Below are 26863 nucleotides of genomic sequence, written 5' to 3' on the forward strand. Positions count from 1 at the left end.
CCAGTTTCCAGGCTCACCTTCCAGCAAGAAGGACATTCAGTACAGTTCCTAACCCTTGTATGGGGCTTAGAAAACCTCCAAGGTAAAGCTATGTCCTTATCCGCTTATTACTAGAGGAAGGGTGAGGTGGAAATGAGGCTTATGTCCCTCTGTAGCAAAGGCAGTTGGAAGAGGAGCCCAAGCCCTTCCACTCCATTGGGCTCAGCCCAGGGCCCTATGAGAGCCAACAATGTCCAGCACTTTAGAGTGCCTTTTGAGTTACTTCCCAGGTCACTTCCTACCATCCATCTCCCGTCATGGCTCCTAGTCCAATATAAGGCAACAAAAAAAACCAAAAAAGGCAACTAAATCTTCAGCCCCAACTGGGTTCAACAGGTAGTCTTCCTCCTCACAAGTAGGCTCCTTCGGTACCCTTGTTCAGGAGCCCTCAAGGTAGGTCTGTCTTCTCCACAGCCTCTTCTAAGCTGACTTGCTCTCTTTTAAGCTTGCTATCCAATTGGAGCATGCTCTGTAGGGGCAGTGCTACCTGAACCCAGTATTGTCCTTTAACCCTTCGGGTCCGGTGTGGGGTTTATACATCCCATCACAATGAGATAACATTGCATGAATTAAGCAGATCACATCAATTCACATTGCCACCAAGGACATTATACCATTCTTTCCTGAGTATTTTTCATACGCCACATTCCACGCCAAGGAAACTTTTACGTCATATATACCATAAATTGTCTATAGCATGTGTCTTTTTTCTGAATATCTAACTCCCTCACATCACTGACTTGAAATGATCCCCAGATTCAATTAAGATATGAGCAAATTACTTTGCAGTTTATCAAAATTATAATATGAGATACCTGTATCAGAGTAAATATTTGAGATCTTATTTACATGAGAAAGTTGGACTGGTTTAATTAAAGGTGTTATTTAACATCAATATAGGTAAACTGGTGCAAACCTTCTGTGAAGGGATTCTTAGTTTGGTTTCAGACTGGCTTATTTCAGTTTAGCTTAACTCGTTGGAAATAGGTTTAAAACCAATTTAAATTCAACTAGTGCAACTTTCTCTTGTAGACAAAGCTGTTCTAAGAACATAATTTTGATAGGACTGTGTATTAAAATATTCGTAGAATCATAGGACTGGAAAGGACCTCAGAGGTGACCTATTTCCGTCCCCTGCACTCATGGTAGGTCTAAGTATTATCTAGACAATCTCTGACAAGTGTTTGTCTAACCTGCTCTTAAAAATTTCCAATAATGGAGATTCCACAACCTCCCTAGGCAATTTATTCCAGTGCTTAACCACTCTGACAGTTAGAAAGTTTTTCCTAATGGCCAACCTAAGCCTCCCTTGCTGAAATTTAAGTCCATTGCCTCTTGTCCTGTCCTCAAAGATTAAGAAAAACAATTCTTCTCCCTCCTACTTGTAACAACCTTTTACGTACTTAAAAACTATGATCATGTCCTCCCGCCACCCCACCCCGTCTTCTTTTTTCCAGACTAAACAAATCCAATTTTTTCAGTCTTCATAGGTCATGTTTTTTAGACCTTTAATTATTTTTCTTGCTCTTCTCTGGATTCTCTCCAATTTGTCCACATCCTTCCTGAAATGTGGCACTCAGAACTGGACACAATACGCCAGTTGAGGCCTAATCAGCGCAGAGTAGAGTGGAAGAATTACTTCTCATGTCTTGCTTACAACACTCTTGCTAATAATCCCAGAATGATGTCGCTTTTTTTGCAACAGCGTTACACTGTTGACTCATATTTAGCTTCTGGTCCACTATGACCCCCAGATCCCTTTCCACAGTACTCCTTCCTAGGCAGTCATTTCCCATTTTGTATGTGTGCAACTGATTGTTCCTTCCAAATGGAGTACTTTGCATTTGTATGTATTTTATCCTATTTACTTTAGACCATTTCTCCAGTTGGTTCACATCATTTTGAATTTTAATTCTATCCTCCAAAGCACTTGCAACCCTTTCTTTCTGTAAAAAAAAAAGTAATAAATACTAATGATTATTATTATTGCCATGAAGGATGTTCAAGAAAAGTAACTCATTTCAAAACCTGTACTAAATTGTCAAGATATACAGAAGAGGCAAAGTTTATTGCTTGAAACAAGTTGTACCAAATACAAAGACACAGACAGCCAACAGGTATTTAAAATAAGATATGGAACCTCAAACATCTCGCTCACTCTTTATGAGCATCACTCTGACATCTTTTGAAAGCACTTAATTCAAAGAAAAGAAAAAAATACATAGGTCTTAGTACAACTCAGAGAACTGCTATCCCTTGGTGTGAGAAGTCACCCAATATTCAGGGTCTTGCCAGGTTGTTTCCATTACAAGGAGGAATTATTTATATGAGTCAAGTATATTCTTTGGTGCAATCTTATTTACAGGGGATATATACAAAGTTCTGTTTCCCTGAACACAAAAGGAACAACAAGAGGAGGCAGTTTCCTTGCTCACAATTTCCAAGCCTGTCTTGCCTTGCCTTGCCAATCTTTGCCCTAAGAAACTCTGTTTCTGCTCCCTCTGACGCCTATGTTCACAACTTCTTCTCCCACTGCCTTTTCTCTTTCTCCTGCTGATACATGGACAGAGGTGAAACTAGTTAATGCCCTGCATTTTCAATGAGCCACCAAGGGAAATCCCTCAGTTCACATAGCTTGGCTTAGCTTATGCTCAGGCTCCTGCCATGTTTGCCTGTGGCTTGGGCAGTGGCTCCTATTGTTCCAACTATCGCTACAAAAAGAGACATTTAACTGTCCTTCCTTTACCCTAAATGAAGGGTGCTTAGTACACCCACAGACTTTAACAAGGTCAGTGATTCCTGGAAGTCATCGACACATCCAGCTTAACAGTATCATAATTTCCACAGTATACTTTGACAATGAATTGCAAAACTGCATTTCTACTTCTTTTGCTATAAGACGTATATGAAGAAATATAAATGCAATGGGTAGTTATATAAGATCCTCTTGGATGGACTGCTTCCAGTAAAATCTAACATGCTGAATAGAAAAATTAGTCAAATTATGTCTTAAACAAAATTCAGTATACTTCAAATGCCAAGTTCATTCATTTAGTACTGTTACTAAAATATCCATATTAATTTACCTGTATAAAACTCAACTGTCATAGCTGAAAAAAAGAAAACATGGACTTCAGCAGCAGCTGAACACACAATTTAAACAGCAGTGGTTGAGAATGCACCTAAAACTACTGTATCACAATGCTACTGATGACACTTCCACTTGAACTCCCTGAACTCTGCAATTGCAGTTTGATGGTCTGTCATTCTTAACACAATGGGTTTTTACTAAATGGTAAAATATGTATTTGTCAATAGTTTCATAACCTTGACTCCAGCATTTATCTATCTACACCTTTTTCACAAAATTAAAAATGGGGAAAGAACACTGAGTTAGTATTTTTAAGCAAACCCATTTATGCTCAACTGTTGGAAAATTAGCAGAGCCAGTTTGCTTTGAGCTTACCTTAAATAACTCTTACAAACATCTACTAACATTCCAGTTTTGTGGACAGAAGAAATCCATAGTAAGATCCAAATTTTCAGCAAATGGAGACCAATATTTTTTTGTTCCCAACTGCACCCAGTAACATTTGAAGTAAATGATGTTTAAAGGGAAAGAATCCATAGCATTTCTAAATGAGATTGCAGCAAATGTGCAGGCCCGCAGGCATAGTCATCTGTTTAAGCATGAAGCTGCTTTTTCAACACGATTAGATATCTAACTGCTTCCCCAAACAGAATCAATCAAAACAATTCATTAAGATTTGCTTTAAAAGCATGGTTTGTACTATTTGGTTCTCCTTTTCCTATGGCTCAAATTGCCAAAGGCAGACTTATTAGCAAATGTTCTTTTTAACAATGTTAAAGTTAAAGAGGGTCACAAAATACTGCTATGTTGAAATATTTGAGTAGTGTAAGGCATGCCTAACAGTTATAATATATAATATCCGTATTAGCATTACTAGGGCCCTACCAAATTCATGGCCATGAAAAACGCGTCACAGACCGTGAAATCTGGTCTTTTGTGTGCTTTTATCCTATACTATACAGATTTCACAGGGGAGACCAGTGTTTCTCAAACTGGGGGTCCTCACCCAAAAGGGTGTTGCAGGAGGGTCACAAGGTTATTTTAGGGGGGTTGCGGTATTGCCACCTTTACCTCTGCACTGCCTTGAGAGCTGGGTGGCTGGAGAGCAGCAGCTGCTGGCCAATAGCTTTCTTTGATAGGATAACGAGACTTGTGGATAAAGGAGAAGCGGTGGATGTGGTATACCTAGACTTTAGTAAGGCATTTGATACAGTCTCACATGATATCCTTATCGATAAACTAGGCAAATACAGTTTAGATGGAGCTACTATAAGGTGGGTGCATAACTGGCTGGATAACCGTACTCAGAGAGTAGTTATTAATGGCTCCCAATCCTGCTGGAAAGGTATAACAAGTGGGGTTCCGCAGGGGTCTGTTTTGGGACCGGCTCTGTTCAATATCTTCATCAACGACTTAGATGTTGGCATAGAAAGTACGCTTATTAAGTTTGCAGACGATACCAAACTGGGAGGGATTGCAACTGCTTTGGAGGACAGGGTCAAAATTCAAAATGATCTGGACAAATTGGAGAAATGGTCTGAGGTAAACCGGATGAAGTTCAATAAAGACAAATGCAAAGTGCTCCACTTAGGAAGGAACAATCAGTTTCACACATACAGAATGGGAAGAGACTGTCTAGGAAGGAGTATGGCAGAAAGAGATCTAGGGGTCATAGTGGACCACAAGCTATATATGAGTCAACAGTGTGATACTGTTGCAAAAAAAGCAAACGTGATTCTGGGATGCATTAACAGGTGTGTTGTAAACAAGACACGAGAAGTCATTCTTCCGCTCTACTCTGCGCTGGTTAGGCCTCAACTGGAGTATTGTGTCCAGTTCTGGGCACCGCATTTCAAGAAAGATGTGGAGAAATTGGAGAGGGTCCAGAGAAGAGCAACAAGAATGATTAAAGGTCTTGAGAACATGACCTATGAAGGAAGGCTGAAAGAATTGGGTTTATTTAGTTTGGAAAAGAGAAGACTGAGAGGGGACATGATAGCAGTTTTCAGGTATCTAAAAGGGTGTCATCAGGAGGAGGGAGAAAACTTGTTCACCTTAGCCTCTAAGGATAGAACAAGAAGCAATGGGCTTAAACTGCAGCAAGGGAGATTTAGGTTGGACATTAGGAAAAAGTTCCTAACTGTCAGGGTAGTTAAACACTGGAATAAATTGCCTAGGGAGGTTGTGGAATCTCCATCTCTGGAGATATTTAAGAGTAGGTTAGATAAATGTCTATCAGGGATGGTCTAGACAGTATTTGGTCCTGCCATGAAGGCAGGGGACTGGACTCGATGACTTCTCGAGGTCCATTCCAGTTCTAGAGTCTATGAATTTATAAGAGTCCAGCTCTGAAGAAAGCACAGTGCCAGCAGCAATGTAGAATTAAGGGTGGCAATACCATACCATGACATCCTTACTTCTGCGCTGCTGTTGGCAGCGGCTCTACCTTTAGAGCTGGGCTCCCATGTAGCAACCGCCATCCTCCAGCTGCCCAGCTCTGAAGGCAGCACTGCCACCAGCAGCACTGCAGAAGTAAGGGTAGCAGAGCCACAACCCCCTCTACAATAACCTTGCAATCCCCCACCCCACAAACACATACAATTCCATTGAGTCAGGACCCTCACCATTATACCATCATGAAATTTCAGATTTCAATAGCTAATATCATGAAATTAAAAATCCCGACAATGAAATTGACCAAAATGGACTGTGAATTTGGTAGGGCCCTAATTATTAGCCCTGTTTGAGCCACTGATATTTATTAATATAACCAAATTTAGGGTCCAATCCTCCAAGTTGACCCTACTGCACCTATGTGCAGTCACGCTGAAATCAGCAGTGTTCCATACAGATGTAAGGGTCAGGTCTTCCTGTGCGTATTAATTCACAGAATTGAGCCGTCAAGTGCCACAAATTCAAATGCTCTCTCCTAATGCAAGTGTAAAAATGGTGTTAAAATTATTTTTCTTTCTTTTATTATTATTTAGAGTTGCCTATCCCAGCATTGTTAGTTAGCAACAGTAGTAGTCCCAAGCCTGGATAAAAAAGGAAGGTTCTGCAGTTGGGTTTGCAACCCACTCAGATAAAGCCTTACTGCAACAAACAGTTCAGTTAAACCAAAACTTGAAGACAGTAGGTGCAAATGGGGCTCAAAACCATGTATGACAGTGAAATCTAAAAGGAAGCTGAGGTCTCTAGACATTGAATCCCGATGATCAAACGCGTAACAAGAATAGGCACGTGGAATGTATATATTTTGTATAGTACAGGAAAGTTGGCACAAACCACATAAATTAAAAAATACTATTTAAACATACTTGGCATCAGTGAGACAGGTGAACAGGGAGTGCCAAGATGATGCTACAATCTTATAAGTAGGAGAAAGAATGCACAAAAGAGGTATAGGAATTATGCTGGACAATATCACACAGCGAAGACTCTGTTGGCTTGGGAGCCGAAGAACAACAGAACACTATCACCCAGGGTGCAAACAAGATATGTCAAATGCTATAATAATCCAAGCATATGCACCAACAAATGCAGTATGCAACAATGAAAAGCATACATTCCACAAGCAAGTGTAGCAAGTATTGGATTATGTGCCCAACCACAGTATCAAGCTGATGTTAGGTAAGTTCAATGCCATGTTACAACTTAAATTCAAAAATATGATATCACACAAAACGAGTGTTATAGCAATAGAGAAGTTCAAGGATAAAGAAGACATGCAAATCAGATTCCAGATTGCATTTAGCAATCGTTCCTGTGTTTTATAGGACCAAGCTGAGGAAAGTCTGGAAGAAAGATGATCAATGATAGTCAAGACAGCAGAGGAAAAAAGTGGACCACTGAAGAGGGTGAAAGAAAGATTAATGGATCATCTGAAACAGATAGCAACTGATGAGTGGAAAGACAAAAAAGGAACAGTGCAAGACAGGCAGTTAGAGGCAGATGTAAGATACAGAGAAAAGGACAAAAATAAAAAAAAGATGCAGGCAAGATAGAAATGTCTGGTTCAGGTGAAGGCTGCAAAGTCAGAAACAGCAGCATAGTGGAGAAATTTGAAGCAGTTATAGTGAATGACCTCACAGAAAGAATGAGACACAGCTGATGACCATCAGGAACTCTCATGGACAGATGCTGAAAACGCATGAAAAGCCAAATGATGGAAAGAACATTTCTATTCTGTATTAAATTGTCTAAAGCCAATGATCACGCGCAGGTTCTAGAGAAATGCCAATGCTAAGTTAAAAATATGAGAGGGACCAGTAACATCCAACAAAACTAAAGACGACATCAAAATCCTCAAACAGGGGAAATCCCCTGGGGTTGATAGAATTCAAGCAGACCTACCAAAAGCTGGAGGTGAAATTCTGATTGAGCAGCTAACAAACGTCTATAATAAAATACGGGTGAAAGAACAAATGCCATAGGAATGGAAAGGTGGCACTGCCAAAAAAAAAGTGTGGTCTTAGGGTTTGTCTTCACTAGTGGGGTAAGTCTATCCAAGTTACTCTACTCCAGCTACGTGAATAATGTAGCTGGAGTCGACATAGCTTAGGTCAACTTACCCCAGTGTCTTCATTGTGCTGCTGGGAGATGCTGTCCGATTGACTGACTTTATTCTTCTCGGACAGGTGTAATACTGGGGTCAACTGAAGAGCGCTCTGCCATCAATTTATCAGGTCTTCACTCAAGCTGTTAAATCGACGCCCACTGCATCGATTGCAGCAGCCTCGTTCTCCCCAGTAGTGAAGACAAGTCCTTAAGTGTCCTAACTGAAGAGATATTGTACTGATAACAATCCTGGACAAAGTATTGGCTATCATTAAGCTGAACAGAATAAAGAAGGTAGCGGATGAAAAATTACCAAAACACACTGGGTTGTTGTTTCCTATTTAAATACATAGGACAAATTATTAAAACATTAAATAATTATAAATAAAAAATACTGTTTGTATAAGAAAAAACGTGTATGGTAACTATTTGTTTTTCCCTAACCAGCTAAAATTAACTTTGGTCTACTTTCCCCCCTCTCCTCTCTTTTTTTTTGTTAGCTAGGGGCGTGCACCATGATGCAATCACTGAGGTGCGATTTTTTTCCATTTCTGCCTTTAAAAACAAAACAGCTTTAAGCATACGTTATGCATAAAAGAGAGAGAAGGTTTATTTACCTCATTAAATAAAAGGATATATACCATGAGCCATAATTAAAAATAAGTTTGCAACTAGGCTCTTTCTGGGTGCAGACAGCAGTATGAAAAAAAGAAAAACACTGCTTAAAAACAGGTATGTAAAGGACAGTAAGGACCGACAGGAGGAGCATGTGTTTTTCAGAACATAAAATGTTGATCAGTGTGCAGTTTGTGTAACAGACCTCCCTAAACCTTTTGAAAGCTTTAAGTGTCATGTAAAAATTTGAGCTATTTGGAGACCCATATCCAATCCTATGTTCAGTGAGATGTACAACTCTGTGTACAAATGCCAAAGACTCTCTCTTCCAATTGTGCTAGTCACTCAGGTGGTTCTTATGAAAATATTTCCATTTATTTGTAAAAGCGTATTAGGGATGTAAAACATTAACCGGTAAAACATTAGGAAATTCAGCAAAGAATTTTCAAGCACTTTAAGGATTAATTCATTTAATTCGCTATATACCTTCATAGAGAAAACGCTTCACCTTCTTCACAAGGGAAATGCAGAGGTTTAAAAGTACATAGAATATAATACAATATTTTAAAACAGGAAGAATACTGCACATAATTAATATACTGGGGGAATCTAGCTAGTCATTTGAGCATAAGTTAACTAGAGTTAACTCATACTGTTGTAATCTACTATCCATCTAACTGTGCCCCTTCAGCCTTCCTAAAAGATTTCGATTTCTGGCTCTCTTCTCCTCCTACACTAATCCTTGGTGACCTCACCTCCATGTTGATGATACATCTGGCCCCTTAGCTGCCAGATTCCTTGCCCTCACCTCTTCACTTGACCTACACAGCCCTGGTTCAATACCCAATCACCACAAGGGCTATTCATTTGACTTGGTCTTCACTAAGCATTTCTCTCTTTCTCTCCGATTTTTCTGTTGCTGAGTTCTCCCTCTCCAACTGTAACGGGATCATTTTCAGCGTTGCTCATCAACCCCTCCACCTTCCCTGCAGTAACTCTAACTTTCCGAGACAATCCATCAACATTGATAACTTTGTTTGCTCTCAGCCAACTCCTCCATTTCTTCCATCAAAATGGTTGTTGATTCTCTTCATGCTTCACTCTGAGACCTTAACTCTTTTCTCTCCCATCACAAGGTCCACCCTACCAACACTTCGCCTTGGCTCACTCCCAACACAGGCTTCCTACACTCCTGCTTTCACCCTGCAAGACCATCTCTGGTTGAAGTCCCCTGACTAGACTGACTTCTTCCACTACAAATTAATTCTCTCATACTTCAGTTCTGCAGTATACCTAGCTAAATAACTAACTCAACTGAATCCCATCCCCACATTCCCAACTACTTTTTCACCATCTCTTAACTCACTCCTCCAATGCTCCTCTGTCCTGTGTGATGATCCCATCAGTTTCTGCCAAGAGAAAATTGTCAAAATATACTGTGACCTTCCCCCTTTACCTCTTACAACTCTCTCCTCTTCCCTCCTTGTCAAAGATGCAGAAGTTTCTTGATTGCTCTCCTCTTCTAACCCCACCAATTGCCCCAGTGATCCCATCCTATCCCCTGATCTCTCTCATATCCACACTTATCCCTTTCCTTACTCTTCTTCTTGACCTCTTACTTTCCGCTGGTACTAAACAAACATGTTTTCATCTCTTCCATATTAAAAATATCCATCCTTCACCTCACTTGCCTCTTCAACTGCCACCCATCTCCTGTCTCCCTTTCATCTTGAAAATGTAATGTGTTGTCTGGAGTTCTTCTCCAATTGCATCCAAGACCTTCTCCAATCCAGCTTCTGCTCCTTGCACTGCCTTGAAACCGTTTTCGCCAAAGTCTCTAATGACCTATTCTAGTCAAATCTTCTTCCTTCTTTACCAGGCAACCACCTTCAACACTGTCAAAGATGCTCTTCTCTTCTTGAAATCTTGTCCTTCATGACACTGTCTTCTGATTCTCCTCTTCTCTCTCTGTAACTGCTCCTTTAGCATGTCATTTGGAGGACCCTCCTCAAACCCTGCCCCCAAATTTCTGTTGAGGTTCTACAGGGCTCTGTCCTTGGTCCCTTTCTCTCCCCCAACTACACATTATCTCTGGGTAATCTAATCCATAAATACAAGTTCAACCACGTTTGGCTGAATTCAATTGACCACAATTGGTCAATTCAGTCCACAGTCCAGGAGTACCCTTAGATTTCTTGCTGATGCTGAGCTCCCACATAGCAACATGGACAAGTAACTCTTTTGTACCAGCTCTGGTTGGCTAGGAGACTCCATTCCTTATTATTTCAAACAATGTTTTCATTATTAGATTTTGCAAAATTTTATTTCTAAAGAACCTACATTTTGGACAAAATCTGATCTGAGTGTGCCCCTTTAGTTAGCACAATATACCTGTATATATATATATGCAAGGCCAGAGATCTGACCAAGTATGATCACTAATGGGATAATTTAGATTAGACTAGATGGAATAAGAAAAGTGATGTAAGTGACAAATAGCATGCCAAAAGCAAGTACGATAGGTTGCTTAGCATAACTAAGTCCTAGTTTGACATTAGTAGCTTGATATAAAGAACTAACTTGCGTGTGACAGCAAGTCACAAGATTAAGACCAGTCATAGGAAAGTTAATTGGTATGAAGGGTGAAACCACAAATAAAGGTTACTGGTATTTTAGGATAAGCTTAGGGAATAAGTATAACCAAAATTATAGATATTAACCACAAATACCATGGCAATTATTTGATGTAAATGATAATAAATTGGATGTAAATACTTAATTAACCTACAGAAATTGGGGGAGCTCAACAAAAGCAAAGTGTGGAAGTTCAGATAAGGAGAAAGGGTCTGAAAACCTCATGAATATGTATAAGATACAGGGGGTGTCAGTGTAACACATTATAAAAGATGTTACCCAGCCTGTGTGCTGTAAGACACACCACGATGATGACTATCTACTAATATTTGAAACTTCAGCGCTCTCCTACTTCAGTTTCCCCAAGGGATGATCTGAGTAATCCAAGTACTGGACATTTTATATTCGCTCTCTCTGATTTGCTATATTGCAGTGTGCATGATTGTGTCTGTCTTGTTAACAAAATGCTAAATTATAGTTAACTTTAATTTGTTGGTCTTGTAAATGAAAATGCTAATAAAAGCACTGATTTGTTTCTTGCGTGCTCCTCAAGGTCCACATTCCATATTGTAGCCGATCTGGAGCTGAACATTCTCAGACCACTGCAAACTAAATAAAAGTTAGCCTTAAAACTACAGATTAGGCTACAGATCCTAGGTTTCACGTCTTTCATCTTTCTGTAGCACAATAATCCTTAACAACGTGTTGAGTCATTGGTCAGGTACTAACCGTAACCCATTATCTACACTAACCTTTTCATTCACATTTTCCCCTATTCCAGCACCATGAGAAGTAGCTCTGGTGGGAGCTCTAGTGTGGAATAGGTGCCAGTGACTGCCAGCCTTTTTACCCATTATGTCATCTAGACTTCCTCTAAACAGAGTTAAATACTACAGTGATACAAAACCACTGACACCTGGTCTATACCACAACTTCCACCATTGCTGTCACCGGTAAAATGATAAATTTTAAGAAAAATATCACCATAAGGACTCCAGAAAGCAGCCTACACAGTCAACATCTTTTCTTGTAGCACAACATTGTAGCATGGCTAAAGACTTGTTAACTTACAAAGGTTATGCATTTAAAACTTGCTTTAAGTTAAAAAGGGGTTTTTTTAAATGGCTTAATTGTGCTAGTATGGCTAGGGATTCACAGACTCCTCTCAAGACCTATCACCACTCCAGTAACATTAGATCCACAGGAGGCACCCAATTGTTTGTACCTGGAAAGAAAAGAAAAAGAAGGTATGCAATAGTATGGAGTTTTTATTTAAACAGAGAGAGAGAGAGGGGCCCACCAGATGAAGTTGATTTTATTTTATTTTATTATTCGCAAACTCAAAGATCCAGTGTAAAAGCTACATCTACTTCAAAACCATATTACCATATCCTAGTACCTTTGTATTTACTGTGTTTATTTAAAAGAAGCTTGTAGAACAGCTATGCCCTACTTATGCCAAGTTCGATATTCATCTGATATTCTCTGAATACCTTTTATCCTTAGACTTCCATGATTAAAAAAATAAACCAACTGTCTCAACTCTTCAGTTTTTCTACACCAGATATAAATAGGAAAATGCATCTTAAAATGCGTGTACTTACACAATCAAGTTAGTATATTGGTGAGGAGTAACTGGGAGCTGTTGTTTCAAATGATTCAATATTGATGGTCTTACATCTACGCTCAGACAAGAGGACCAGACTCATTTACATTATATAAAGAATTTGAAACTCTTGTGGTGAATAGGTTTTTTTGTCCAAAACAGAGAATTTCTGTGAATTTATGGTTCACAGAACCTGTACAAAATGGCTTTAATTATTGAAAAAGCTTTTAATATATATTTTAAACTTCTTTTGGGGAATGTGACAAATGGAATGTGAAGGGTGCAGCATCCATTTCCCTTTTATAAAAAGGAACAACATACCCAGAGCTAAGTGACCTTACCTGTAAGAAATGAGTCAGTGACATAGAACAAAGGTGGTTTCTCTTACAAAGAACACCATCTGTACAGAAAACTGCTCCAATGCTCTTGAATGCTTCAGGTATATCCAGTCCAGTGGAAATTTTTACCGTCTTAGGCTTGGGTTGTTTTTATTTTTAGCAGCAGATTAAAAATGTAGGTGATTACAAAGAGAGAAAGGTTCATCTATTTATTTCTAAATATTCTTCAAATTATGACCTTTCATGAAAATGTACTTATGCATAACAAAAATGTCTGTATTGGAGATTATTAAATTTCACTTCACACGTCTGCTTGAGTAATGAATGTGGTATGTTTTATGTGAACTCTCAACTTTAGCATCTAAAAAATCACACATTTATAAAGTGCAAAGGGCAAACATATGCCAACTAAGAGCTCATATATCAAAATAAATCTATTTTCATATTTTAAAGTCATATTCAACCTTTCAGCTGATTAGATATATTCAGAGCACCTTTTCAAACATTATCAATCCATCATGTGAAAAAAGTCTTATGGCCATTTTGGAAGCACTTGCAAGATGTATACTGTTTCAATTTTCAGACTACACAAATGTGTTTTTTTTTGCAGATATAAATAAGTTGATCTAAATGTGAAAACCCATGACAAACAAAAATTGATTTTCTTTAGTACTGCTAAAAGTACGTACATAGATTTCCACAATAATTTAACTTCTGATAACAGTGCTGCAGTCATGAGTCATGCCATGAGTGCTGCAGTCACAAGTTGCCATTTTATTTTCTACACTCTACAATATCAGACATTCACCCTCTAGAGTTTAGTATATTCTGATAATTGGACTGGATAATTCCAAAGCTCCTAGAAAACCAATTTCTATTTAGCCAATAGTTAAACAACAACTATTTTCAGAGATTCACATCCTGTCAAACAAGACAGGTTTCCCCTTGAAGAAAAAGTCAGGCATAATAAAAAAAAAAAAGAATTGTTTCTTCATCCTGTTCAAAACCAAATATGCAATACAGACAAATATTAAACAACATTAATTCTATACAGCGCTTTTCATCCATACAACAGTTGAGACCACTCTATAAATTTTACTGAGAGGCTCCCATATCCATCTACTGAAACACCAAGAAACAAAAACATATTCTGCTCATTTTATCCATTATTAATAATGTTTATTGTGTTAGAGCATAAGGACCAACAATACATGGGTCCCCATTGTACTAGGATCTGTGAAAACACATAATAGCAAACAAACAGTACCTTTCCAAAGAGCTTACAGGCTGAATACACAAGAAACACAAGGTAAAAAAAAAGAAATCACATATAACAGATTGAACAACATGATGGCAGCGACCTTCATGTTATTTCTGTGATTTTTAAATGTATTTATTTTGGTGGGTTTAGTTAGGAGGGGATAAAACTAAATGAAAAGTGAAGAGAGAGGTGACACAAAGGTACGGGATGAAGGGGACAGGGCAGGGAAGAAAAGTGTAAGAGAGGGCAAGTTAAGAGTAAAGCTAAAGTTAAGAGAGAGTTGATACAAACAGCCAATCAGCCCAGAGCAGAGAAAGTTTGGTCAAAACTGTATAAAGTTTTCTGAAGGTCTCTGCTTTGGCTGTGTCTGCAGCTCCTCTTGAAAAGGTGGGAGTTTCTGGATAGTTCCTCTTAGCCGTTTTTTTCCAAGGTCACATGGAGGTAAGGGTTGAGGTACCACCCAAGACCCAGAGTGTGTGTGTTGCGGGGGGGGGGGGGGAATCTCCCTTGAATAATTCTGGGTGCAGTGGCATAGACTGCATTGGGTAAGCGCCATTTTTCTCCCTCACCCCCAGTGCAGTAGTCTCTGCTTTGGCTGCTTCTGCCACTGCTCCTACAGCTATACACACTTAGAACCAAACAAAAGCTACACACTACACACAAAGTAACTCCCTCAATTACATGACTAACCGCTATTTTACCAGTCTCTTGTCGATCCAGGTATTTTAATAGTGCCTAAATTCCATGGTAATAAGCAAAAGCGCAGAAAGGTTATTTTTACAAAATGTCCCTTTCACGGATATGTTTAAACTATACCTTTCGAATCTCCTTTTTGATAGTGACACTTTTTTTCTGAATGATCAAAACCTGAGTACTTGTGCAAGGTTATAAAGGAAGTATGTGTCAGACCAAGGAATTGAATCTAGAAGTTCTGAATAACAGTCTACAGCATACCATAAAGATCATTTTCCCCTCCTCCTCCGTTGCCTAGTTTAGAAAAAACACACTGACAACACAAGAGACAGTTCATTAATCTGCCGCAGATACCACTGTCACTAAAGTATAATCAAATACAACACGACTAAGAATTGTTATACAGAAACAGTTAAAATATTATCTTAGTCAAATTCAGAATTCATAAATACCTAACAAGCAACCTTAAGAGAAATATACTGTTTTTACTTTTTTAAAAGCATGTAAGAAAGAAAAGTAAGCATATATTGGTAAACAGAATCTTGTCAAATGTTCTGTCAATTTTCATTTGTGAATGTTTATGTCCATCTGTCACAGCCTCCTTTAAACTATAACTTGGGACACATTGCAGCTTTGTCCCTACCCCATCATACAACCCGCACATTCTAAAACACACACACACACTATTGAGGCTGCAAAGTCACACACTCAAAAGTTAGGAAATACCAAATTTATGGTTGCTTGTGTAACCTAAACTCAGTCCCATTGCGGGACCAAAATCTGCACTGAATGAGGCAAGTGTCCTGTGGAAAAACATTGTATATAATCTTGCAATTGAAGACTATCATAATGCACATGTGATTGGGAGGGTTGGGGGGGGGGAATTAATGTTGCATGAACCACCAGAAATCAAGCATTTCCTAAATTTCAAGCACTTTTGCCACCTAAATAACATTATTTTAATGTAGTTTTTGAATGTGATTTCCTGGGATATTCTTTTTAACAGAAAATGGCAAAAACAAATTATATTATGTACAATATAACCTCCCCTCCACCCTGCAAACCTGTGTCAATATCAGGGTTTGACTCCTGGACATTCAGAACAGACATCTACCACAGGACCAAGGTGCACAAAAAATCAATGATTTTTAAAAATAAAATTAAAAAAAAGTCCCAGATTTTTTTTGATAAAATGCTTTTTGAGGAAAAAAACCTATCTAAAGACAGTTTTAATTGAGATACATTATAGCTCAAATATATCTCATCATGGAATAGGGATTATAAATTCAGAGATGCTGAGTTTTGCATTCTCAGACTGCGGATAACAAGCATATATCCAGAGATAACATGCTTGTTAACAGCAAAAATGTTTTTAAATAAATAAATATATAGAGAGAGATGTGAGAAATAACAGACCTCAACCCTATTGACCCTCTGCTAATTTGTGTGCACAGAGTCAACCCCTTACCTCTCTCTAAAAGTGCAAAGTTTCAAAAAGTTCAATAAAGAGAAGATTATTGGGGGCTGAATAGATCTGGACAAGGAGAAGAAGTCTGGAGATAAATGTGAGAAGGGAGGGACAGGCAGTGGAAACAAAGGTGAAACTGTTTGAGCAGCATATTCCAGAAGTCTTAAGGACCTTCTGAGTGCACCCTTCACTGATTTGAGATCTACCATACCATTTTCTCATTAAAAGGGAAAACCTATAATGGCAATAGGCCTTAAAAAAGACCCAGTTTGGGAATAAGAATCATTCAAGAAATATATGTTTGCTGATGATGTTTTAAAGGAAGTCACACCAGTGAACTGATGGAAGTCCCTTAAGCACTTGGATTCAGAGACAGCTGAAGTGATCATCTCACTTTTAACAGCAGTAGCTTCTTCTGCTGGTGTAGAAAGAGAGTATTTTCTTCCTTTGGACTAATTCATTCCAAGCTGAGAAATCGTGACCTGAAAAAGTAGGAAATCTTGTTTTTCTTTTCCAGATTACGAATAAACAGAAAAATGAAGGTGAAGATGATGGAGTTAGCTGCAGAAGCCAATATTTTAAGTTTCTCATATTGACCTGGCTGACACAGTTGATTTAATTTTTGTGGTTTTTTTAAACAAAATTTCATGTAACTATTTTAGTTAAAAACAATTTTAACAAAAATAAACCTAATTTTAAAAAATCTTAAATGTTTAGCTAAATTCATATGCTGTTTTGTTAAAATGTTATATGCTTGCTGTTGAAGAAAAAAATCCAGAATACATAACATTGTTGTTTTAGTTAAATAAAACAATTTAAATATCTGCCTCATTATATTCTCTTCCTAATACAGCATGGCAAGAAAATCCTCCAAGTATTAATGATTAACCTGTTGAACTGGAGATAGGTCACTTTCCAATGACTTCATAAATATCCGCTTCAATTATCATTGGTAAATTAAATAACCAAACAATCATTCATTTTCTGATATAGCTGTAAAACTAATCTGAAAAGTTTTCAAAATAAGTCATTTAAAAATGTATAATGTGTACCTTCTAAAAATGAAACCTACATCTATCTCTGGGTTGTGAGAATATGTATTAAGTTTATAACCACCAACAAGAATGCACTTTTATGTAGAAATCCATGATTAAATCAAGTCTTCCTGAGTAGTGATTTAAATCATGATTTAAATTAAATCCACCCTTCACAGGACTAAATTATATTAGCTGACAGAATAAGAAAGCGGTTATCCAGGAAGGAGGGATGCGTGGTTCGCTGGAGTCATATACTGAGTGCAACTAGCTGTCAGGGAAGCCCAGCCTGGCCCGCTCATCCTGAGTCTTTCCTCGCGACCTCCCAGAAAGGGAAGGGCTTCCTCACTATGTGGTGCCCCCGGAGGGGGAAATGGGGATCCTGGGCCATGTGCCATTCCCAGAGAGTGTGATTCAGAGGGAGATCCTCGCCTCACTCTCCTCCCTCCCTTACAGCTCAAGCAGCTCCCAGGCATTCTCAGTGTAGCACAGGGTTTGGCAACCTTTCAGAAGTGCTGTGCCAAGTCTTCATTTATTCACTCTAATTTAAGGTTTCATGTGCAAGTAATACATGTTAACGTTTTCAGAAGATCTCTTTCTATAAGTCTACAATATGTAACTAAACTATTGTTGTATGGAAAGTAAATAAGGTTTTTAAAATGTTTAAGAAACTTCATTTAAAATTAAATTAAAATGTAGAGCCCCCTGGACTGGTGGCCAGGACCCAGGCAGTGCGAGTGCCACTGAAAATCAGCTCATGTGCCATCTTCGGCACCTGTGCCATAGGTTGCCTACTCCTGGTGTAGCATGTGTTGCTGATGCTTTGGCAATGTTGTGGGCCCAGCTCTTCAGAATGTTTGTATTCATTATTATTCTAGCATGCTGCCAAAATTTTCCTCAAGAACACAAGAGAGAATGGAAATGATAGGGTTTAACTTAATACTTTATAGTGCAGCTAAACCTGAATGAAACTTAATGGGACAAACAAAAGGTACTTCTGCACAGGGCCAGTGCAAGGATGTTTCGCGCCCTAGGCAGAACTTCCACCTTGCGCCCTCCCTGCCCCACGCTTCCGCCCTGAGGTGCCCTCCGCGGCAGCTCCCCCGACGCTCTGAGGCACCCCCCTCCACCCCAGCTCATCCCTGCCCCGCCTCCTCCCCGAGCACGCCGTGGCTGCTTCACTTCTCCTGCCCCAGGCTTGCGGCGCCTAAGCTGATTGGCGCCGCAAGCCTGGGAGGCGGAAGTAGTGAAGCAGCTCACCCCTGCCCCGCCTCCTCCCCGAGCAGGCCGTGGTTGCTTCACTTCTCCCACCTCCCAGGCTTGCGACACCAATCAACTTACTCGCCGCAAGCCTGGGAGGCGGGAGAAGTGAAGCAGCCACGGCCTGCTCGGGGAGGAGGCGGGGCAGGGGTGAGCTGGGGCGGAGATTTCCCCTACGTGCCGCCCCTCCCTTACTTGCTGCAGGTGGCCCTCCCCACGCTCCCCTGCTCCAGCTCCCTCTGCCTAAATACTGGCGGTGACTGGGGCAGCTGAAGATCCGGCTGCCGCGGTCGCTGCTCAAGAAAATGGCGCCTCCCAAATCCTAGTGCCCTAGGTGACCGCCTAGGTTGCCTAAATGGTTGCACCGGCCCTGCTTCTGCATCTAAGAGCTTTATTTCTGGTGAAATTCAAAGAGCTACTGCAAATAACTGACGTCAGAATGTGTCAAAAAAAAAATCCCAAAGAACAGAAACCTACAGGCAACTAAATATAGGAGATCACTACGAGATCTCCCAATAACAACAGCATTTTCATTCCCTGCTAGTTTTCAGAATGTTCCTTGTCCCACAATATGGAGAATACAAAGACCAGTGCTCCCAGACTGCTATGCAGATACCCCTCCATTTTCGAATAAAACAGCACCTTTTCTGTTGGCTACAGGGTAAATTTTACTCACAGGCATGTGGTATGATATAGTGCAGTGGTCCCCAACCGTTTGGACCATGGTGGTGGTCGAGCATCCGCCAAATTTAGGCAGCATTTCGGCGGATGCTCGACCACCGGCCAGGACGTGGGCACATTTAGATGCCCCTGTGGGTGCCACGGCACCCGGGAGCACCACATTGGGGCCCCTGATATAGTGGAAATATAGCAACAAACTTTAGATAAGGCTATAGTCTCCACCAGGAAAATGGTTAAAATAGAAATACCTTGGAAAATGAAGAAAGGAGTGTGTGTACATATGTACTATGCATACAAAAATTCAAGAAAAAATTTTTAAATTATACAAAGTGAAAAAATGTTTTTAAAGGGTTTGTATTCCCTGAAACATCTCCAGTCCTTCCCAACTGCTGCTATAAAGGTCAGTTTCAGATTCTTGCAACTGAAAAACTAACTTAAAAACTGTTGATAGACTTCTTAACAATCTGCAACTGTTCTCAAAATTATGTTCGTATCATGAATCTTGTAGAAGCTCAGTACATTTTTTTGCTTATTGCACAATGTGTTCATATACACAAAAAGAACGCAGTACACAGCATTGTGTGATAACAGGGCTAGCAATTCCACAGCCACTGACACAGTTCAGGAATTCATGCAACTGTGCATGACGCATTAACCTTTTCTGACAAATAAAACATCTTGTCAAAGGGCATGTATTGGTTTAATATTTCCTTAAGGTACAAGCGGAATGTTTATGACTTGGCAATCCTCACCTACATTCACTTCATTTAATTTAAGAGCAACATTCATTCATTAGTTCCCCTTTAGCAAAATTTCATAGCTCAACAAATCTACTGATTCTGCAACTCATCTTGAAAGACTCTTCTACACCCAATGTCCGGTAAAGGAACCACCTGATACATTTGTAGTGCAGCCACCCCTATTTAAAGTTCTTAACACAACTGCTGCATTCAGCTTAAAATTGTAGCAACATAACTTGCCAGTTCCTATTTTTTGTTGATAAATTCTCTGTGCTTTCTCACTCTACTTTTGTTCTTTATTCTTTTGATAAAGAAGTTAGGTAGCTGCTCCCTTCACAAAACAAGCATCTGATTTTCATGTTCCTCCCCTCCACCAAAAGAGTCTCGACAGGCCGGAATGGGTGAGTGGTTGTGGGTGACCTTTCCCCACCCCCACACCAAAGATAAAACAGGAATGTCTATATTATGGCCTTAGATCTCTGGAAAAAGATGTGCACAGCATATTGTAAATGTTCAAGTCTGCTGTTAATGTTCATTCAATGTCAGTTAACTACATGAGGGAACCACATGGCCACAATTCTACTGGCACATGGTATAACATAACTAATAAACTGATGCAACATGCCATATGTTATCAGTTTCTGCTCTGCACAACATGGAAACACAAATGTTGCATATCATCAGAATACTGTAGTACATTTAAACCTAGAGAAGAACTCAAAAGGGAATACAATATTAATTTTCCCATAAACCTGAGAAGTTATGAAGAGTACTTGAATAAATTCACAGCACATTGATGAAATACAAATCTTACTTTATAAAAATTATCTTTTAAAAAATGTGAGTTTAGAACGGTCTAAAAGATAACACATACTGAAATTATACTGGTATTTTGTATTTTTGCAATTGAAGATGTTTGCTAGCTGCTGAAGGCAATGTTAAATTGCTTTGGGGTTCTGGGAGAGGTTGAGGACCTTTCTGTAACTGCTATTGTTTCTTCACAAAATTGCTGTACTCTTTTGGATATTTTTACCTCATCAATATCTGCACATATTACTGACATACTCAATACAAGTCCTTACACCAGGGGTTCTCAAACTGAGGGCCGGGACCCCTCAGAGGGTTGCAAGGTTATTATATGGGAGTCGCAAGCTGTCAACCTCCAACCCAAACCCCGCTTTAAATCCACCATTTATAATGTTTTTTATATATTTAAAAAGTATTTTTAATTTATGGGGGGGGGTCGCATTGAGACATTTGCTATGTGAAAGAGGTCACCAGTACAAAAGTTTGAGAACCACTGCATTAGACACTTTACAGAGAATAACATGAGAAATTACTTTTTTAAATTTCTAAAGAAAAATCATAGTGTGACTATTAGAATATAAAAGCCAAAATATAAAACCTGGTGGAAGAATCCATACATTTTATATTCTCTACACAGTTTGACGTAAGTGATGTACGTAAGTGGCATCTGAGAAATACCAATTTTCAGGTAAGCAGTAATTATTTAAGTTATCCAGTGCAAGTCATTGATTTCTTAGCCACAAAGAAAACTAAATATATAGATGATTTATCTGAGGTAAAGAATAGCTCTCTAAAATTAATGCTTGCATCCCTTTCTTCAACTTTAGCAGGCCATTTCTCAAAATACAATGCATTCTTCAAACAGGTACAGCACTCAAATCATTAAGCCAATTTCAATTCATACCCAGAAGCTCTGCATGTACAAGTTTCATTAAATGTGCAACAAAACCTTTTAAAAGAAGCTAATCTGGTCTGTCATTAGATAAAACAAAGACGAGTCAAGTCAGCTCATAAAATGATCTCCATTTCTGATTCTAGAAAAAATCATAATAAATTAAGCTACTGAAGTTTTGAGTACAAGGTATGAAAGAGTCTATTAGCTGAATGAATACCAAGAAGAAACAAAGCAGAAGTACAAGCCAATAAGCTCAATTCTCAGTGCATGGATTTCAAACATACAAAACAAGTTAAAATATCATTATACAGAGATAATACATACAAAAATCAAGAGAATTTTCCATGTACTCACCGATAATACACTTCCTAATAATTGAACTTTAGGTAATCTATATACTTCACTGAAAACTAAACAGAAAATTTGCATGAATATGATCCTTATGGTACTAATCAAAACTAAAATACTGAAAAAAAATCAAAAGGAAGTAGCCAACCCATTAAGTGATCGAACAATGTATGAAAAACAGCTCGAAAATCTGCCCTTTTAAAATTAAAGTGAAAAAGTAGAGAGAAGTTATCAACCACCACCAATTCTAGGGTTCTGAGATAGAGGTGAAATCCTAGCTCCACTAAAGTCAATGGCAAAATCCCCACTGACTTCAATGAGGCAAGAATTTCCCCCTAAGAGCTAAACAAATTTATAGAAAATGTATGAAAATCTAATTGCAATAGTTGTTCTTACAGAAAAATCAACAGAACACAGAACAACCTATAATAAAATCCATTTCTAGTGTTAGAGTTAACAAGTAGCAAACAATTTTAAATATTCTTAGCAAGACTGAATAATTGTTCATTATGCAACCAACCAATTCATACAAACTGTCTTGTTCAAGTTATTTAGCTTTCTCTTTAGTGTCAATGGGAATATTAAGGGCCTATGCTGGTTTTCTTCCCCTGAACTATTTTAAATTCAACAATGAAGAGTTTTAAACAGAAAAATGCATCCTATCTTTCGGCTATAAACATTTTCCTCAGCAATCAGTAACTAGCAATATAAATATATTAATACTAAAGCCAAGAGTATATAGTATAAGAATGTGATAAATACTGACGTTTTCCCTGGAAATGTGCTCGCAACTGTTGCTCAAGGCTTTTGTTACACAGAAAAATTGGTTTAAATCATAACTGCCAATGAACAGATATTATTTTGCTTTTGCAGATGACATTTGATTGCCCTTGTTTAACCCCTGAAGCAACAAATGTTGTGATTCAACTGCTCTGAAAGAGTCTAGAAAGAGATACAATTGCAACAACAACAAAACAAACTGCTACCTCTAGGTATGGCTTATAATTTATAGTGGATACTTACCCTACCAGGGGGACTCCGTGCTTGTACTCTTTGCTGCTGTCCACCTTGTGAGCTCTGTGGATCTTTTGAACCACAACTAGGAACAGTGCTGCTCTGGGCTCTTAATGCATTTGTGCAACTAGTCCCACCACCAGTGCCAGGTTTCCAGGGCCTTTGCTTGATGCCATCCAGAAGTCTAACCAGTAGAATATTACTGGGAAGTTCATCAACACTGCAATCAACTAAAGTCCTACATTCTGGACAACGAAGCTCATTTCGAGAACTCACGATGCCCAGCAAACAACGTTTGCAAAATGTGTGTTGGCAAGGCAAGACTTTTGCAGAAGCATCAAGACGTTCTAAGCAAACAGGACACTCCAACAGATCCAACAAAGCCGATTCATCCATTTTTATCTAATTTACCAAAAAATCAACTTTTGCAAAATTCATATCTATACTGAGTACTTAAAAGGACTCATGTTACATCCATGCCTCTTCAGACTTTGCTCTGAAATTGTTTAGAAAACAAAGAAAAAGAACAAAGCATTAATAATCTGGAAAAAATAATTATCTTTCTTAAAGTGAGTTAACAAAAATATTTCCTCTAACAAGATTCCTGCACTAAGCAACATCAAAAATTAAAATATCTCCAGTCTAATTCAAGACAAATCCCTACAGATATTCAGTTTGTGGATAAATGTTTAATAATAATTTAAAATATATAGCTAAAAGTTTTCTGTAAATATGAACAATTTATGAAAAGCAATAACAGAGAATTATCTCTGGTCATCATAATGGCAATCTTATCTGTATTAGTGAGCTACTTAGATCAAGCATGGTGATCAAGAGTAACAATTAAGGGTTTAAACTGCAGTTCTATCTGCTTTTAACTGATAATTATCTTCAATATTCTTAAACCATTTTAGAGTTTAATAAGTTTGTCCTTGTAGGATAGATTAATAGATGACTGTGGAAGACGCACTTAGACAAATTTATATTTCTTACAATTTGTTTAATATTAGACAGGTCTGGCCTTTCCATAATTAAAACAAATGAAAAAGAATAAAAATAAGACACTGATTCTGCAAGTTGTTCTACAGGACTAGAGAGTCCATCATCAGAGAGTAGCTAGCAGGGTAAGGTGTAAGTCTAGAATGAGCTAAAAAAATATCTAATTTGTCAAGTTTTTGAGAAGCAAAAGAGGAAGGGGGTTTTTTTGTTTTTTTTTTTTTAGCATTTCAATCTTGAAAACAGACACTAATTTACAAGCTTTTTAAGTTTACTGAAGAAGTTGACAAAATGACAGATTGCAGAGCTGGTATTATATCCAAAAGTGACACAAGACTATTACCAAAATCATTTTATAGTGCTTTGAGTGCTGGAATACTGGTAGCAGAACATGAATGCAATGTATCCAGTAACAGCAGCAAAGGCAACATGCCACCAGGAAGCTCAGGAAGGACACTCAACAAGAAAATCACTTATTTCATAATCCTTAACCGCTACATACAAATATAATATGTATACACAGATTTACACTCTCCCTCCCTCCTCTCCCCTCCTCCCAGGCATTTTGAGTGGCTAGCTGGTCACAGAAAGCTTCCAGTAACTGATGCTAAGAAACACAGCTGTTTGGTGTAATACTACCAGACACATAATATAGGTATTTATTATGTGCATGGGGCTTCTCTAGAGTTCACTGTGAGGCTAGCAGGAGAAAGAGACACAAAACGGACACACACAATCTGTCTCAGAAACAGAGTTAAAAATTACTTTCAAAATTTATTTCAGGTCTGGAGAATATTCACTTTTCATACAAGACATATGAGTGTAGGATATATTACATACAACATTAATAATCTTGTTCTCTGGATTTTGCTATTAAAGTGACAGTTACTTAGGTATTTCCAGAGATAAAATATATTTTATTACATACATATACACACACACACCTGGCAGGAGCACTTATATTTGGCACGTGTGTGCATGTGCACCTCTGTTCCATGTACGGGAGAGGGCACACAGTGGGGAGGAGAGGTGACACACCTGAGGTGGGATCCTCTTGGCAAGTGACATTCTTTCTGTGGAGGACTGACACACTTTCGGGAAGCAATATATCACTGCCTGTGGATGGGCTTACACTGCCTCCAGTCTCTGAGAGCGTGTGGCAATGTATCCCAGTCAGGGGGAGGGGGGCTGATACAATATCACTCCTCCTGAAAGAAGGTATCCATGTATGGGAGGGTGCATGAGTGGCACCATAGCCCTGTCTGGGGTATATGAGTGTGACAGGGTTGGGGGTGGGGGGGGACGGAGACGGACATCGTATCCCTACGGAAGGAATAGGAAGGAGATGACAGTCCGAGTGGGACGGAACTGGACTCACATCTGGAAGGGGGCATCACAGGATCCCTGGGAGACAGTACTCCACCAGCATCTGGGGAGGGGGTGACACAGATCCAGGGAGGCGTTGACACGGACTCGAGGAGGGGCACTGCACCCCATCTGGGAAGGGAGTGACACGGACTCGGGCGGGTGGCACCGCACTGCACCCCTTCTGGGGAGGAAGTGGCACAGACTCGGGGGCGGGGTGGCACCGCACCCCATCTGGGAAGGGGGTGACGGACTGGGGGGGGTGGCACCACACCACTTCTGGGGAGGGGATGACACGGACTTGGGGGGGTACCACACCCCATCTGGGAAGGGGGTGACATGGACTTGAGGGGGTGGCACCGCACCGCACCGCACCCCTTCTGGGGAGGGGATGACACAGACTTGGGGGGTGGCACCGCACCCCTTCTGGGGAGAGAATGACATGGACCGGGGGGGGGGGGTACGGCACCCCATCTGGGAAGAGGGTGACACGGACTCGGGGGGTGGCACCGCACTGCACCCCTTCTGGGGAGGGAGTGACACAGACTCGGGGGGGGGCACCGCACCCCTTCTGGGGAGGGGATGACACAGACTCGAGGAGGGGCACTGCACCCCGTCTGGGAAGGGGGTGACACGGACTCGGGGGGGTGGCACCGCACCGCACCCCTTCTGGGGAGGGAGTGGCACAGACTCGGGGGGGGGTGGCACCGCACCCCTTCTGAGGAGGGGATGACACAGACTCGGGGGGGGTGGCACCGCACCCCTTCTGGGGAGGCGATGACACAGACTCGGGGGAGGGGGTGGCACCGCACCCCTTCTGGGGAGGGGGTGACGGTCCCTAGGGCCGCTGACCCAGGGGGAGAACCTGTCACACCACCTGGGGGCTCCCCGGGGCCCTCTCCGCCCCCTCTCGGGGGCCCTGCAGGGAGCTGGGCTGGGCTGCACCGCCAGCCGAGCCCCTCCGATCCGGACCCTCCCGCCGCGGCGAGCGGGTCAGGGGCGCCGTCACTCACCATTTCGCGCCGCGCTCCCCTCTTTGTTCCCGGGAGGAGCCGCCGCCGCCGCCGCCGCGCTCTCCCCGCTTGTCTTTCTCCCGACGCGGCACCGAGGAGCCTCCTCCTCACCTCCTCCCTGAGCTGGGCTGACGCTGGGGGCGGCACCGCAACGCCCCGCAGAGAGCAGGGCTCGGGGCTGCAGGGGGCGGCCCTGGAGGTGGAGCCCGCCCCGCCCGGCTAGCTGGCGGAGCCGACTCCGCCTGGCACCCCGGCGGAGGGGGTAAGAGCAACGAGCGGGAAACTAAGCACCAGACCCCCGCCCCAAAGCCCTTCACACCGGCGCGGCGCGGCCCCGCTCCCGCCACGCCAGGTGCCGCCTGGGGAAAGCAATCGCCGGTACAGTCAATGCAGAGCCCGGAACTAGGG

At 40.5% G+C, this 26863-nt stretch overlaps 1 protein-coding gene across 1 annotated transcript in view; it reads right to left on the reverse strand.

Annotated features, from left to right (window-relative positions):
- The window catches only part of SH3RF1 (SH3 domain containing ring finger 1), a 164969-nt gene extending 138421 nt beyond the window's left edge, over positions 1 to 26548 (reverse strand). Inside the window, exons 1-2 of the mRNA XM_032803656.2 lie at positions 26456 to 26548; positions 23091 to 23577 (exon numbers count right to left, since the gene is read on the reverse strand). Coding sequence (XP_032659547.1) covers positions 23091 to 23477 — 387 coding nt within the window. The 5' untranslated portion in view covers positions 23478 to 23577; positions 26456 to 26548. The remainder of the gene's footprint in view (positions 1 to 23090; positions 23578 to 26455) is intronic.
- Between the last annotated feature and the right edge of the window lie 315 nt (positions 26549 to 26863).

Source organism: Chelonoidis abingdonii, chromosome 5 (genome assembly GCF_003597395.2).
Source record: "Chelonoidis abingdonii isolate Lonesome George chromosome 5, CheloAbing_2.0, whole genome shotgun sequence".
In the NCBI taxonomy this organism is placed as follows: Eukaryota; Metazoa; Chordata; order Testudines; family Testudinidae; genus Chelonoidis; species Chelonoidis abingdonii.